Source organism: Leguminivora glycinivorella, chromosome Z, assembly GCF_023078275.1.
Source record: "Leguminivora glycinivorella isolate SPB_JAAS2020 chromosome Z, LegGlyc_1.1, whole genome shotgun sequence".
NCBI lineage: Eukaryota > Metazoa > Arthropoda > Insecta > Lepidoptera > Tortricidae > Leguminivora > Leguminivora glycinivorella.
In genome coordinates this window covers 22,853,009-22,869,442 of record NC_062998.1, presented here as the reverse complement: position 1 = coordinate 22,869,442, position 16,434 = coordinate 22,853,009, and the positions used below count along the sequence as shown (strand labels likewise).

General features: G+C 38.3%; 3 protein-coding genes across 8 annotated transcripts; 1 reads left to right on the top strand and 2 right to left on the bottom strand.

Annotated features, from left to right (window-relative positions):
• Positions 1–2,640: 2,640 nt before the first annotated feature.
• Positions 2,641–7,827, bottom strand: LOC125241599. The gene is made up of 3 exons (XM_048150155.1): positions 7,633–7,827; positions 5,628–5,798; positions 2,641–3,034 (listed from the first exon to the last, which is right to left on the bottom strand). The coding sequence occupies exons 1-3, from the start codon at positions 7,774–7,776 to the stop codon at positions 2,894–2,896; spliced, it is 456 nt and encodes a 151-aa protein (XP_048006112.1). The 5' UTR covers positions 7,777–7,827; the 3' UTR covers positions 2,641–2,893.
• Positions 7,828–10,118: 2,291 nt separating this feature from the next.
• LOC125241077 (polyisoprenoid diphosphate/phosphate phosphohydrolase PLPP6) lies at positions 10,119–14,133 on the bottom strand. Of its 6 annotated transcripts, none has more exons than XM_048149385.1 (5): positions 14,046–14,103; positions 13,817–13,864; positions 13,130–13,276; positions 12,594–12,693; positions 10,119–10,814 (listed from the first exon to the last, which is right to left on the bottom strand). In XM_048149385.1, exons 2-5 carry the CDS (start codon positions 13,817–13,819, stop codon positions 10,420–10,422), a joined length of 645 nt encoding a protein of 214 aa, XP_048005342.1. In that variant the 5' UTR covers positions 13,820–13,864; positions 14,046–14,103; the 3' UTR covers positions 10,119–10,419. The 6 variants fall into 6 exon arrangements, with proteins under 6 accessions (XP_048005342.1, XP_048005343.1, XP_048005344.1 ...); XM_048149386.1 differs by having other exon boundaries at positions 14,042–14,059; XM_048149387.1 differs by lacking the exon at positions 13,817–13,864 and having other exon boundaries at positions 14,046–14,133.
• A 977-nt stretch (positions 14,134–15,110) lies between these two features.
• Positions 15,111–16,434, top strand: LOC125241224 (single-pass membrane and coiled-coil domain-containing protein 4 homolog). Its single transcript, XM_048149590.1, has 2 exons — positions 15,111–15,270; positions 15,449–16,434. The coding sequence occupies exon 2, from the start codon at positions 15,456–15,458 to the stop codon at positions 15,636–15,638; it is 183 nt and encodes a 60-aa protein (XP_048005547.1). The 5' UTR covers positions 15,111–15,270; positions 15,449–15,455; the 3' UTR covers positions 15,639–16,434.

Here is a 16,434-nt window from a genome sequence, read left to right as displayed (position 1 = left end):
CATACGCAATTATTATGCCTGTGATCATGAAATTTTTACATATAAATTGATATATGGGGAGTACAGTCTAATTTTAAGACGCTACAGGAGCGAAAATGCTAAAACGGAAAGGCTTCCCTTTCAATTTGGGAATTCTAGTTTAATATACTAGTGTTATTACTAGATTTATCGAAAAAAAAATGTCCATTAAGAACAACTCAGTATAAAGATATTGCGAAAAAATCTTTAAAATCGAGGTTCTGCGTTCCGCTCTCGACTGTTTCCTCCTTCAAAACTTAATCAATCCTCTTAAACATCTAAAATCGAGTAACTCACGTAAAATTGTCGAAGATCGTTCGACATGTTTCGCTCCGTAACTCCGTAACTGAGCACGCGCGATGCCAATGGTATCCTGACTCCTGACGCAAACTGCGGGCCGCAGCTCGCTACGACCGTTGACTCGGCGCGGGGGTCGTGCAAAACCGCCCTCACTTTCGGCACAATTGTCATTTGTTGGTTGGGTTGCACACTACACTTCACTACGTCATTACCGGCGTAGTACGTAAGACCGTCTTCCAGCTACACTGAGAGAAATTTGCATTGTGAATTTAACAAGTTCGACTGGTTGCGGTTTATCCGTTTGAATCAGCCAAACGTATGTTTAAAACAATATGTGTCAGGTTGTTTTTAAAAAATCGACTTGTTGATTCAAATATATTGCCGATTCAAATGACAAGTAGCTTGTTGTTTGAACCAAAGAGCACGTAGGCGCTATTTTAACCAAAAAACTTGTTGAACGAACATGAAAACTGGTTGTATTTTCTCTCAGTGTAGGGGGGACTAACCAACCACAATCACGATTAAAATCCGGATGACGACTAATTACAATGGCCTCCCGTACTTTTCGCTGAACCACGAATTTTTCTTTTGCAAGTACGGTTACGTTTTAGTGTGTCGAATCCGAATCCAGTATGTGTTTCGTCACCGCTGAGCCCCAGCAATCTCGGTTCTTCATTCTACGAATGTGCGCCGATAATCTAGTGCCAATGTTTCGACCCGTCTCTCCTATGTAGGTACCTTTTCCCACAGGAACGAGGTACCTATCTTATACACCTGCATCTGCATTGCTTAAGGGCTCCTTATCTTTCGGCGAGCGCAGTAACAGTCCAGTTTTATGTAAGGACGGAAAATCGTCTTGATACCCGATTGTTTTGATTCTGATTTGAGTTACCCGATTTTATATGTTTTATGTCAGTGTCTCACGGCAGTTTTATTACTTAATCAATCGTAACGAAACTTGAGAATCTGAATAACAATGAAATAATCTGTGTCGGACCGTTTAGTATTTTTGGCTAATTGTCACCAATTTTGAATACCACACCTTTTTTTTACGCCATAATCAATAACGCCGTTTTTGGAAATTTTTGATGGGCTCTAGCGTCTTTAAAAATAAGAATATAAAAAAATATATCAAAACGGACCGACACAAATAAAAAAAAGTAATCTGTGTTGAAAAAAACATTGCTCTATCTTTAAAAACCAAGGAGGAAATAGTCGAGAGCGTTTGTATGGAGAATTGACCCCTCCTGTATCGTCTTAAGGTCGGAAAACTCTCCACTAGCGGCACTAGCTTTTTCGATAACATAATAGGTAATTAAGAATTAACGGTCGATCGGGTTCTCAATATCATCATCGCATTCGTGGCTAAAGCTACGTGATCTTCGGCTTCTTTTTAGGGTTCCGTACCAAAAAGGTACAACAGGAACCCTTATGGTGCGACTGTTTATATATGATTTATGTTTCTTAATTATGACTTTTTTTCTTGTGTAATATATTTTACTTATTATTTATATATATTTATAAAAATAAAATGGACTTCTTATACATTGATACAGTCCCTTAGTAGCCTCCTGAGTCCATATGTACAGATTATTGTACATATTCCAAAATTTATTTTGGAATATGTACAATACTTGAACGAACGAACGAACTTGAATGAACTTTTATTGGAATACAAAAGGTTTCAACACAGAGAACCTCCTATAGAGTGGCAGTCTTGTATATTTGGTTCGCGATACGAGTCACCAGTGTTTGGGGTGCGAGGAGCGGGCGGGGAATGTGTTAAGCGCGCTGTGATTGGCCGTTTCAAGGACGGCGGGCAGTCGCGCCAGATGAAAAGGGACAGAAGTATGACTGTCCCTCTACTGACGCGTAAGTGGCCAATGTAAGTTGACCTATGCCGGCTCTGAATAAATTATAAATATGACTTATTTGTGGAATGTAATGCCGTCTGTTTTTAAATTTGAGCTTCCACTTACCTTTCCACACTACAGGTGGACATCTTTAAGGCATCAAAATACCCTTTTCCAATTTTTTTGTGCGAAAAACACGCGCTGCTTTCGGGTCTGTTACTTGGTCGATACTGATCGGGCACGGCGAGCGCCCGCGCTTATATCAGTGCAAATACTAGGAAGGCTGGCCACCGCGAGTCGTCTTGTAATAGATGTCTATAGGGGTTGGTCTGTGGGTTTCAAATTCAAAAACGAAACAAATGCTTCCAGGACTCAGGAGGTTAAGGCTAAGGTTTATTTAACTAAGGTTGTTTCAAGTATCTTGGACTAAAATAAAAAAAGTGTTTTAAAAAACCTTCTTTAATTTGATTGGCCCTACCACGTCAATTATCAGATATTTCGTATCCTAGCACAATCATCGGCTTAGTTCGTTACAGGATACTATTTATTTTTACAGTCGCAAAACGGGTAATCCTCGGTGACGGAATAGTACCTAATGAACTGATATTCTTTAAAGCGTCACTTTACCGTCTTAAGTGATTTATGAAGTTATGTAATCATACATAAGATAAATCGTTAAAGTATTTAGCAGTCAATAATTCCTCGAATCCAATATTGTTCACTCAAAACAGTCTTGCATATTTATCATTTTTCCGTACTACGTCGAAGATCAAAGAAGTAGGAGATACCGGTGCGGGGAATCTTGGATTAGTTTCGTACCACGTTTCATTTGCTAAAGCTGGATCGCATTGAAACCAACCGATCTGTGAACATCATACAATACTATTTTATATAGGTAAATCATTGTTTCTATTTTTTTAAGCCGCTTTCTAAAGAAGGCCTACCTAAAAACTACAATTCTTAAAAGTAAATATTACATCTTGCTTTTTATTTGCAACTGTCGTAATTCATTTTTAGGGTTCCGTAGTCAACTAGGAACCCTTATAGTTTCGCCATGTCTGTCTGTCCGTCCGTCCGTCCGTCCGTCCGTCCGCGGATAATCTCCATAACCGTAAGCACTAGAAAGCTGAAATTTGGTACCAATATGTATATCAATCACGCCAACAAAGTGCAAAAATAATAAATGGAAAAAAATGTTTTATTAGGGTACCCCCCCTACATGTAAAGTGGGGGCTGATATTTTTTTTCATTTCAACCCCAACGTGTGATATATTGTTGGATAGGTATTTAAAAATGAAAAAGGGTTTACTAAGATCATTTTTTGATAATATAAATAGTTTCGGAAATAATCGCCTCTAAAGGAAAAAAAAGTGCGTCCCCCCCTCTCTAACTTTTGAACCCTATGTTCAAAAAATATGAAAAAAATCACAATAGTAGAACTTTATAAAAACTTTCTAGGAAAATTGTTTTGAACTTAATAGGTTCAGTAGTTTTTGAGAAAAATACGGAAAACTACGGAACCCTACACTGAGCGTGGCCCGACACGCTCTTGGCCGGTTTTTTTATATATGTACAAATACAATTTGCATGTTTTACACGTGACTGGAAACGTAGCTTGTGGAAGTGTAAGGCAGGCGACACGCGCGACGGTTTCCTGACTTTCCTGATGGTATGTTATTACTGTTATTAGTATGGCAGCGTCCGTATGTAAATTGACAATCTTTCCTACATAACGTGACCGGCGACCACGTAGAACGTCACAGAATATGGACTGAGCCCACTGCCGCAAGACCTTCCTCATTTTCTGGTAATGTAGAGTTCGTATCGACGTTTGAAGCTAGGAACATACTACGCGGACGTCCGTCGTAAAACGACCGACCGCGACCGCGACCGATCAGTGTGCACGGAACAAAACATCCAGCGATCCTGATTTCGATCGGACGTCCATGCGCTCAAGGCCACGTCCACGTCCGTCGACCGATAGTTTGCACGGTTATGTGTATTTCCATTGTCCAGATTCCCGTCCGCGGTCGATTTACTACGCGGTCGTCCGTCGTAAATCGACCGCGACCGATCAGTGTGCACGGTCACAAAACATCCAGCGAGCCAGATTTAGATCGGACGTCCATGCGCTCAAGGTCACGTCCACGTCCGTCGACCGATAGTTTGCACGGTTATGTGTATTTCATTGTCCAGATTCCCGTCCGCGGTCGATTTACGACGGACGTCCGTCGTAAATCGACCGCGGACGGGGATCTGGATTCTGGACAATGAATATACATTTAACCGTGCAAACTATCGGTCGACGGACGTGGACTTGAGCGCATGGACGTCCGATCGAAATCTGGCTTGCTGGATGTTTTGTTCCGTGCACACTGATCGGTCGCGGTCGCGGTCGATTTACGACGGACGTCCGCGTAGTATGTTCCTAGCTTTAGTGTATAAATTCATTGTCCAGATCCAGATCTCCGTCCGCGGTCGATCGACGATGGACGTCCGCGTAGTATGTTCCTAGCTTAATGTCTGCATATGACCTTGTTCGGCCCGTAGGCCATTTTTTTGCTATAAGGTTTTTAAAAAAAAACACAAACTTTCCTTAAATTCTCAAGTCTGATTTTATATATGTGTTAGAAAATACTGTTAGCGGCCGTAGCTTGAGAAATTAGGGTAAGTTAGAGAGTTTTTCATGCGCACGCGCGCAAACGTTCACGATAATATCTCTTTCGTAGCTAATCTATCTCTATCGCGTAGATATTGGCGCGACAGAGCCAGACTACATTTCTGCGGCGTTTGGTGTAACAGAAATGTCATTCGGCTACGGGGCCTGGGCTCTTAGTCCAATAGAGCAATCGATAGTATTAGGCCCTAGGTTCGGTTCGAAGAACCATGGAGATATGTAAATACTCAGGGAAGCGCCTTGCATTCTTGTGAGTTGTGAGGGCAGATGATAATCGTACAACGGCGCTGTTTCCACCGAAGTTTTTAAATAGCTATAATTTAGTGGTGCTTCTAAACTCAGGAGTCGCTAGTCGCAATCGTTGAAAACTAGGCACTGAGCACTTTCAGATTTTGATTTTCAACTCAACCAGGCCAGTAATACTTATATTTTATATGCACCCAAAACAGAAACTCCCAGTTTGACACATTAACAAGACATTAGACAATGTACCTACGGCCAACCAATTTGATTTTTTTTAATCCTGGGCCACTTTGAACCCTGTCTTATTAACGTGTTGATTTTTTTTCATAGAAGTCACTTCTTCGGCGTTTACTGTGAAAAGGTTCTACAGTGGCCTAGGCTATGGACTACTACACTATGGCCACGTTCAGTTTCTAGCAAAGGAGTTGACCATTGACCAGTATGGTACTCCAAGGACTCAACGGCTTTGATTACTGGTTTCTCCAATATTCTAATTAATCTTATCTTGCTGACGGCCGAAAACATTTAAAACTTACTTCTACAGATGTCGTCGGTGGGAGTCGGTAAATATCCGCTGGACCCGCTGGTTTAATGACTCCCTTACGCTTCATTTTATTGAACCTCTGTATAGAACCGTATGCGAAGCCGTTGACTCGGCCAATATAACAATCGATTAATCTGATGACGGATACATCAGGTCTCTGAATCTGTAAACACAGCTTGGATTTAAACCTATTTTTTTGTTTTTTGTCGCGCGACCGCGACCGCGACCGATCAGTGTGCACGGTCTTCGGGACGTGGCTTCGGCTGACCAAAACATCCAGCGAGCTAAATTTCGATCGGACGTCCGTGCGCTAAAGGCCACGTCCACGACCGATAGTTTGCACGGTTAAGTGTATATTAATTGTCTAGATCCGAGTCCGCGGTCGCGCGACTGCGGACGTCCGCGTATAGTATGTTCCTAGCTTAATAAGGTTATGTACGCGAATGAGTAACAAGTAGGTATAGTGTGAATTTTCTGAGATGAACTTTTCGCTTTAGCCGTAATCTGTTAAACAAAGGCCTTTGTTTCTATTATTCACGGCGGCTAGCTCCCGTTTAAATGGCACGTGCTATAGTCTCAGTGTAGTTAAAAAGCAACTATCATGATAGTAATAAGGTTCAAATCCATAAAAAGACCTTTCGGAGATAACACGTTTGTCATCTTCAAATAAAGTTACCTGCATACTGCAAACTGTTTAATAAATTTGAACCTTATTGCTATCATGATAGTTGCTTTTTAACTACACTGAGACTTTAGCACGTGCTGTGGAAACGGGAATTAGCCGCCGGGAATAATAGAAACAATAGTTATTTGTTATACAAGGGGGCAAAGTTGTATTTTAACGCTGAGTGTGGAATTGAAAAACGAGCAAGCGAAAGGATTCTATAGTTGAACCACGAGCGAAGCGAGTGGTTCGAGAATAGAATCCTGAACTTGCGAGTGTTTTAACACACGAGAAGTAAAAAACATTTGCACCCGAGTGTAACACAAAACTTTTCCCCTCACTATAACGAGGAAACTACAACGCAAAAAATGCGTATATCACTGCTTCCAGTAGTTCCAGGTGGTAAATCATCTTTATTACCTAGATTCACCTACTTTTATCTATTTTAAAGCAGTTAATTTGATTTTATTCAAGGTCAAATTACTTTACCCACTAGTGGATAAAATGCGTTTTTACCCGCTGTTATTAAAGGACAAAACACGTGTTTCAGAGCTAGTGAGGGGAAAAGGCCTTTGTTTAACAGATTACGGCTAAAGCGAAAAGTTCATCTCAGAAAATTCATACTATACAGATGTAGTGCGAAAAGAGTTGCCTTCGTATTGTTACGGAGACGTACGAACGTGTCATGCTAGTTCAGTCAGTCTCAGTACAAGATGTACTGACATTGACTGAACTAGCGTGACAAATACGAAGGACACCCTTTTCGCACCACATCTGTAGGTACACAATCTCTTATATTGCCTATTAAAAAATTGTAGGTACGCTTCCATTTAAATTGTAATATACGAGTATGTATTATCATCATCATCCTCCTTGCGTTATCCCCGGATTCGCCGCGGCTCATGGGAGCCTGGGGTCTGCTTTGACAACTAATCCCAAGAGTATGTATATTCATTATATAATATACTTATTAGGTCCTGTTCCTGTTCGATTACAGCGCCATCTGCCACACTGCCCACACTCATCATAATTTTGTGAGTGTAAAAATCATTCTTTTGCGAATAAGATTTACAACGGGAAGCCGTAGGTGGTGTTGCAATTGCTAACAAACTAAATCTTCTACTTTTTGGTCAGTGTTTTCCGTTTAGCCCGACCCGAGCCCTCTCAGGCATGAGGTCTGTGCTGTAGCCAGCAGCGGGACGTATAATTATAGGCTCAATTATTATATTATAGTTAACAGAGACAGAGCTTAACCTACCGTACACACTTTAGTTAGAGCTTGATACCTACTAATTTGAGTATAATATTTGTATAGCTAGATAGAGGTACTTACCTTCTCAGGGCAAGTAGAATTACTTATTATACTTTGCATAAGAGGCTCAACTTGTTCTTTACACACTGGTTCTTTATATCCTTCCTTTATAAGATCCGCTATATAGTTTTGTGGACCATACAAGGTTAATCCAAAAAATTCCATAGTAAAGTTTCGTATAAAAACCTAAATTCTATGCATTTGATAAAACTGACTAGAAAGATATCATAACGTAAACAAATAACTCTCGTTTGCCAAGCGAAATGATAGGCCTTGCCAATTGCTTTTGACATTGACACCGAAATGCGTAACCTTTATATCCCAACCAAAAAGTATCACTAGGTACTCAAAAGAAAATAAGGGCCATTTGCAGGAATACCTATTCATGTTTATTCAAATATTGGAAACTATTGACAACTTATTTAAATTTGATCAGCCTTTGATAGCAACGCAACCAAAGCTTTGTTTTATTGATTTTTAAAAGATATACAGTCTATTTTGTGAAAACTATAGGTGTTTAAAATGTAAGTATGAAATATTGGGAAGTTGCTACCTTTTCTTTTCCGGACGCTAAAAATTGACTACATATCATATTTTTGAGTACCTACTGGAGTCCACGGATTTGTAAAATTAATACTGAAACGAACCAAAGAATAACTCTTTTTCACATTACAGTAAAAATATAGGCCTTAGGATTTCCACTTTTTAGGGTTCCGTAGTCAACTAGGAACCCTTATAGTTTCATGTCTGTCTGTCCATCCGCGGATAATCTCAGTGACCGTTAGCACTAGAAAGCTGAAATTTGGTACCAATAGATATGTATATCAATCACGCCGACAAAGTGCAAAAATAAAAAGTCGATCCTACATGTAAAGTGGTGACTGATTTTTTTTTTACATATTCCAACCCCAACGTGTGATATATTGTTGGATAGGTATTTAAAATTGAATAAGAGTTTACTAAAATCGTTTTTTGATAATATTAATATTTTCAGAAATAATCGCTTTTAAAAGAAAAAAAAGTGTGTCCCCCCCTCTAACTTTTGAAGCATATGTTTAAAAAATATGAAAAAAATCACAAAAGTAGAACTTTATAAAGACTTTCAACTTGATAGGTTTAGTACTTTTAGTAGTTTCTAAGAAAAATACGGAAAACTACGGAACCCTACACTGAGCGTGGCCCGACACGCTCTTGGCCGGTTTTCTTAATTCAAGTTAAAAAGGGTAACTCTTTAAGCGCTTGCCAAAATTAACTTTGAAAAGCGCAAAAAAATTTGTTTCGCGAGTAATTAAGTCTAATGAAAATAACCGTGAATCATTCAAAACTTATTAGAGCAGGCTCCAAGGGGATGTTCGTTTGCAAAAATAGCGCACCTCATTCTGACTTCAGATATATATTTTATAGATCCCGGACACCATATAAACACATGTTGCCAACTAGTTTTGTGGTTCCCTTTCCCGCACCCTGGCAATCAAAAATCGCATACAAAGAAAAAACAAATTTTCATCAAACCATGCCGTGTGGGGGTATCGAATGAAAGTGCTTACTGAGTAGTTTACGAATATATGGCATACTATAATATTTCTTACACTTCCTCTAAGAATTTTTATGAAAGTTTACTAAAATGCTCGATTTTCCAGTTAACTTTAAACCACTATTGCTTGAGAAGTTATGAATATATTTTAATCATTATTATTTTAAATAACTAACAATAGTCTATTGTTTGCGAACCAATAGTTCGTACAGTGAAAAAGTTGCATGGAGGGCGGGGGAGCAATCAAAAATGGCGAGTTTCGATGTTTCAATATGGTTCTTAAAATTCGGTTTCTGAGTGGAATTTGATTGCGGGACAATATAATTGACAGATTAAAGTGGGAGGAGGAAAGCAGGAGTAGAAAAAATATCTAATTATTTTAGACAACGACAGTTATACACAACGTTTGGCCACGAGAGAAATATCGAAACTCGCTATCTTTGATTGCTCCCCTCGCTCCCCCATGCAACTTTTTGACTGTATTAACTATTATTTTGTATACAATGGACTATTGTTAGTTATTTAAAATAATAATGATTAAAATAGATTCATAACTTCTCAAGCAATAGTGGTTTAAGTTAACTCGAAAATCGAGCATTTTAGTAAACTCTCAAAAAAATTCTTAGAGGAAGTGTAATAAATGTTATAGTATGCTATATATTCGTGAACTACTCAGTAAGCCCTTTTATTTGATACCCCACACGGCATGGTTTGATGACAATTTTTTCTTTGTATGCGATTTTTGATTGCCGGGGTGCGGGGAAGGGGACCACAAAACTGGTTGGCAACATGTGTTTATATGGTGTCCGGGATCTATAAAATATATATCTGAAGTTAGAATGAGGTGCGCTATTTTTGCAAACGAACATCCCCTTGGAGCCTGCTCTATATAGTTTTTTACGTTGCGTAAGGACTACAATAATTAGCAACCTTTGGTAATGAGTGGGTAGTCACTGTAAATAATACAATTATCGATGTTGAAAATATTATATATTTTTATTACTAAGTATTAGGTACTTACACCTAAGTTTTTCAACATTTAACACAGTAGGTATAACACAAATAATCTGTAAAAAATTACGTTACGATTTGGTAACACAACGGTTTTTACAATCTAAGTAGTAGTTAAAGTTAATGTTATGTTATTTATTTATTCGTTCTATGTATGAATACTAAAATCAACAGGTTAAAAACACTTTCCAACCACAATGGGTTCAAAGACACGAGTAAGAAGCCTTCATAAGTGATGCTTTGGTAAAATGCATTTTAAAGTTTTAAACATGATATTCTCCTCCATCAAGTTTTTCATCTGACAGGGAAGACAAAATGCTTGCAGAGGTGCTCTGAGATAACCAAACCAAGGCCATTAACAACCCTTCTAGAACTCCAAGGCCACAGCCGGCAAACACATCCAGGAAGTAATGTCTCTCAGCCAGGACCCTCGAGAGACACACCGACGTCACCCAAGCGAGGAGAGGGGGGTAGAATATGATGGACACGGGGCTCAAGTACATGAGGGTGAAGGCAACTAGCACGGACCTGCTGGCGTGTCCCGACGGGAACGAGTACTTGTCAGGCCCGAGAGCAGATAGCTTGTTCATAGGCACCGGTCTTCGCCTTCGGACAAAAGCTTTTACAACTGCTATTATAACAATATCCAATATAAGAGCTGAAACAAATAATACTGATGTTAATTGTGTCCAAATTCAAACACAGTATGCTAAAATCACAACTTCATGAAAAATACACATGGTTTTTTGAAGCTACCAAACTATGTACTTTTTTAAACCTCCTTACAGTGAATCAGCATATACAGTATATCTGGGTTTTTAAAGACTGTATCGTTAAGTATAAGGACAAAAAAAAACCTGGTCTAAATGTTGACATGTGCATAATTTTGTATTATTATGTCCCGAGAGTATGATCTGAAGGTATTGGTAAGCACTATTTGATATAAGAAGGTCTGATATTGATTTTATTTTAGGGTGTTTATGGTACTTTCATTAAGGTCTAGCAAATACATTTCGGACAACCCTTATCTGGCATAATTTGAGAATATTCCAATGACTCATTAGTACGATTTCAACAAAGGTTAATATGCTGCCAAAACATATTCTTTAAGAGTCCTCTTCATGGTTGTTCAATAGGACACTTGCAGAATAAATGCGGTGAATTTATATAATTAAAAAAAAAAACGCATTTTGAGCAACGTTTCGGATTGCCGTCAATTTTTGATGCAAGCAGGATAAGAGAAACAAATAAAAAAATTAGCCATAGGCCAAAGTCAGAAAGTCTACTAGACATTCATGGTGTTTGAACAGTCCCTAAACCAGTAGGCCTAGCACATGATGGCCGCGGGAGTATGTCGCCGCGAGATAGATGCCACGTCTTCTTCTAACTGTATTAATGACATAAGGACGGGTAGTCTATCTCGCGGCGACATACTCCCGCGGCCATCATGTGCTAGGCCTACAGATCGACATAAACACTGTATGATAGATAAATTCGACATCAAAGTCGAAGTTAGCGTAAGCGCCATGCCACATTCTCTAAATGGCGCCATACACAGATCCGAAACTTTATTTTTTTTATATAACAGTGGCTAGACTATGTCCAGATATTCTGCTTTGTGGATCATGTGTAGTTGAGGTTCGCACCGTACAATTTTTTTTCGCAATGGTATCGTCTTGTACGCAGTTTGTGAATTTTCTGGTAGCATTTGTCCGAAATCGTAATTGGTACTCGGGAAGATTAAGTCAATACTGTCTAAACCACATGCTTTACGTCGAGTTTCTAGGACAAAATGCGCACCTTATTATGTGAATTATTAAGCCCATGTCTTGTTATAAGAAAAAAATATAATAGAAAAAAAATATGGCTACTCAAAGTTGTGTTTAAACTTAACAATACAGTCTTTAATTAAAGATTTATTTTGTATTATCTCTCTTACTAGGACTTCTCTGGTTCAGGTTGATGGAATGTAAGAAAATAATTTCTGGGTAGGTATATTAAATGAAATGAAAATGAAATATCTATTTTTCAAGTAGGCATATTACAATGCGCATATGAACGTCAAATAAAGCTACGCCGGCTCTAACCCTACGCCTCAGCCTCGAGAAGATTTCAGTCCCCCCTCAGTTGGGAGGGGGGTATCCACTATGGGACCGGCAAGAAACTCGGCGGGCAACTTCTTTTCAAAACATTACATCTTATAATTAACATGCATTAAATAACAACATACAATTTAACATGCAAAAGTATTCATCAAAGAATATGAACAGACTAGGTACTCTATGGAAATCAATTTCAATAAATTATATTATTGCTTAATAATACGTCGTTCTTCTTCAGAGAAAACATATCAAATTGTCATAGAAGAAAAAGATAATATGAATCTCAATATCATTAAATATGTAATTTACCTACACAACATTAGATTTTTGATTACCTATTAACATATTCACTTGCAGTTGATACAGGTCTTTATTATTAAATAACCATATAAAACTAAGCCAGCCAGCAAGCCACACTATGCCATGGCAGGAGACCTGTAAATAAAACATAGATTATTATAATTATTTAAAAGATAGCCTTCTTGTATATGCAACTTCCCAAAACCAGTTTGTGTTTCTAACCAACTTCAATAAAGGTAGTTCTCCGTTTGACCTGTATGCACGTATTTTGTTAGGCAGAAATTGCTGCTGTGACTAAGTTATTTCAGATGCTTGAATAAGCAAGTTTTAACACACTTTATTTCTTTTTAACCTAGTTAAAGGACTCGGACCTCATAAGAAAACGTGTGTTTTTGATATTGCCAATTAAAAAAGCAAGAAATGAAATCAATGTATAGCAAAATTAAAAATTGAGTGTGACTTTTTACAAGACGATTAAACAATAAATATCAATAAAACATGTTACTTTATTAATATGTTAAGACCATTATAGATTGGAAAAAATAAGAATTTGCTATGTTATTTGTATTACCTCAAGAAATTTGGCATGGTTGCGTAGTGATCTTAAAGCTGTATTTTGTAGTGCACCATCTACAAACTTTTTAGTGATCTGAATATCATACTGCAAAAATTTTTGCAACATCTTTGGTACTTGACGTTTTTCTTCTGTCACTCCCAGCTAAAAAATTGATTAAAAACACTGTATTTACATAGTTATGTAGGTTTTATTTTGATTTGTAATCCCCCTCTTATTTCCCGTCTTGTCACCAAAGGGGCCTGCCCCCCCCCCTCTTCAATAGAGCTTTAATAACAAATGCAATACTTGTATTCAGTATAATGATGACCTTTGAAATTTTGATAATTTTTAGAAATGTATGGTTTTCACTCACTAGCACCTCTGAAACCTTCAAAGATACTAAAATCTTTGAATGATAAGCTGTTTTGAGATTGTCCGAATTAGATGCTCAATTTATGCAAAGCTTGTATGGAAAAAATAATAAAAAATGGTACTGCATCTCGTGATGGCATAATCAATGCTACTTTTATAGAGACATGCAAAAATGAATAAAATGAACTAATAAAAATCGATTTCGACTTTAAATTTCTTGACCATAATAACACAGTTAACGATTTTTTCAACTATAGTGTCGTTTTCGCTGGAATGAGTCATCTATTACCCAATACATTTTGTATGTAGCGGTGAAAATAATTATCTTACCATGTTGATGACGCAAAATGAACGGCAAACCTTCGCTATTAAAAACACCTAAGCAAACAATGGGGTTGAAAGATGATGTGTATTAGTTTAACATAGCATTATCAAGGATCTGAGTAAAATGTGGTGCAATTTGTCACACTACTTAAGTCTGCAAACCTCAGTAGTTGTTTAGTTAATATACTATAAAGCAACGCACAGTGAGATAGCTTCTTTGGTATTAAATACCTACGGTCTAGAAGAAAAGAACCGAAAGCAAATTCTGTACTCGGACTGAAAATTTGTATAAATAAAATGAATCGTCGATCAGTGGCTGTCAGACGTCATGATTTTTTTTTAAATAGTATTTGGGATATTTATTTTAACGCTATTATTTTAATATACACGCGCAAGTGTGGAGGACGCTTTACAGTTTTTTATTTCAGTTTCTGAATTTTTCACACCAATTCTGAAGCTAAGAACATACTACGCGGACGTCCGTCGTAAAGCTAGGAACATACTACGCGGACGTCCGTCGTAAAACGACCGCGACCGCGACCTATCAGTGTGCACGGAACAAAACATCCAGCGAGCCAGATTTCGATCGGACGTCCATGCGCTCAAGGCCACGTCCACGTCCGTCGACCGATAGTTTGCACGGCTATGTGTATTTCCATTGTCCAAATTCCCGTCCGCGGTCGATTCGCGACAGACGTCCGCGTAGTATGTTCCTATTGTTCCTAGCCGACGGACGTCCGCGTAGTATGTTCCCAGTTGGTTCCCAGCTTCAGGCTATACCTGCTCTTGATCAGGCTCTCGTCTTTAAGCTAGGAACACACTACGCGGACGTCCGTCGTGAATCGACCGCGGACGGCAATCTGGACAATGGAAATACACACAACCGTGCAAACTATCGGTCGACGGACGCGGACGTGGCCTTGAGCGCACGGACGTCCGATCGAAATCTGGCTCTCTGGATGTTTTGTTCCGTGCACACTGATAGGTCGCGGTCGCGGTCGTTTTACGACGGACGTCCGCGTAGTGTGTTCCGAGCTTTAAGCTAGGAACACACTACGCGGACGTCCGTCGTGAATCGACCGCGGACGGGAATCTGGACAATGGAAATACACATAGCCGTGCAAACTATCGGTCGACGGACGCGGACGTGGCCTTGAGCGCACGGACGTCCGATCGAAATCTGGCTCTCTGGATGTTTTGTTCCGTGCACACTGATAGATCGCGGTCGCGGTCGTTTTACGACGGACGTCCGCGTAGTATGTTCCTAGCTTGAGTCTTTGGTATTCGGGTCGCTCACTTTCCTGTCAGTCAGCTTAGGCAGCTGTCAATGTCATAAGTCATAACAAAAATGTACACACAGCATCTACGTGGCTAATTCTTTACATTCATTACAAACGAAGGAGAACTTTTAAAAGTAATAATTTACTCAATCAAATTTCTGGATTTGCTCTTTGAAGAAGGTATATTTATTGGCAAATTTTCTAACTTCAGCTAAGGTGCACCTCATAATCGACACAGCATTGAAAGCGCAATACATTGTATTATTTATCATTTCTAGAAACAGTCAAATCTTATGGTGAATGTTCCCTATTTAATTGTGAAATGGTAGTTAAACTTTACAATTCTATTTATTATCAGATTTAACATGAGGAAGCTGAAAGGTGCAGTAAAAGAGACAGCCAAACAAAAACGCGAGAGGAAGCAGGATTTCGCCAAAACAAGACAACAGTTGAACACAGTTGTTTTGCCTACATTTGCGATAATCTTCATTTTAATCTGTACATATGTTTACTTCAAAACCAGGCCTGCATCCATGCAGTATGCCTAATATTAATAAGTTGCAATTGTTACTATTTTATGATCCAATTTCTCAATAACTAAAACATGCATGATTACCACTGCATTTATATACTATGAATATTGATGTTTTAATAATAAAACTACCGTGAAACACTGACATATTAAACATGTAAAATCAGGTAACATTGGCATCGCGCGTGCTCAATGAAAATGCTCCTCGTTACGGAGCAAAACATGTCGAGCGACCTTCGACAATTTTACGTGAGTTACCCGATTTTACATGTTTAATATTCAAGTTAATAATTAATCATGTATCACATTTTGCCAATTACCTACTTATGTGTAACAGATGTCTCAATAAACATATTTTGATTTATTATTGTCAAAAAGTATAAATTATGAACCTGGTGAGGCATGGGGATGTCTGTAGATTTCTTACTGCATGAATTCCCAATACTATGCTAGAATTGGTTTTAGGCAATATGTAATTATGCATCTCTATATCCTCATTTGTAAGGATAGGAATGTGAAATGTCAACTTTTATTATTTAGAATATGATGTGGTTTGTCTGTTTAATAAGATGACAGATTTTGTCATTAGCACTAATGTTGAGTTTTAGTATTAATATACATACTAGAGTTTTATTTGGCACCTGCCAGGTTGTGAGTAAAGCGATCCATAGTAGGTATTTTAATGAAGTGAAGTAATTTAAAATCTTGTTCCTTCCATATTTAAAACATTCCTATAATAAAATTATAAATTTGTATATCAAATGAAATGTTTTTGATATTATGTAAATGCAAATATATTTTCTGAGAATTTA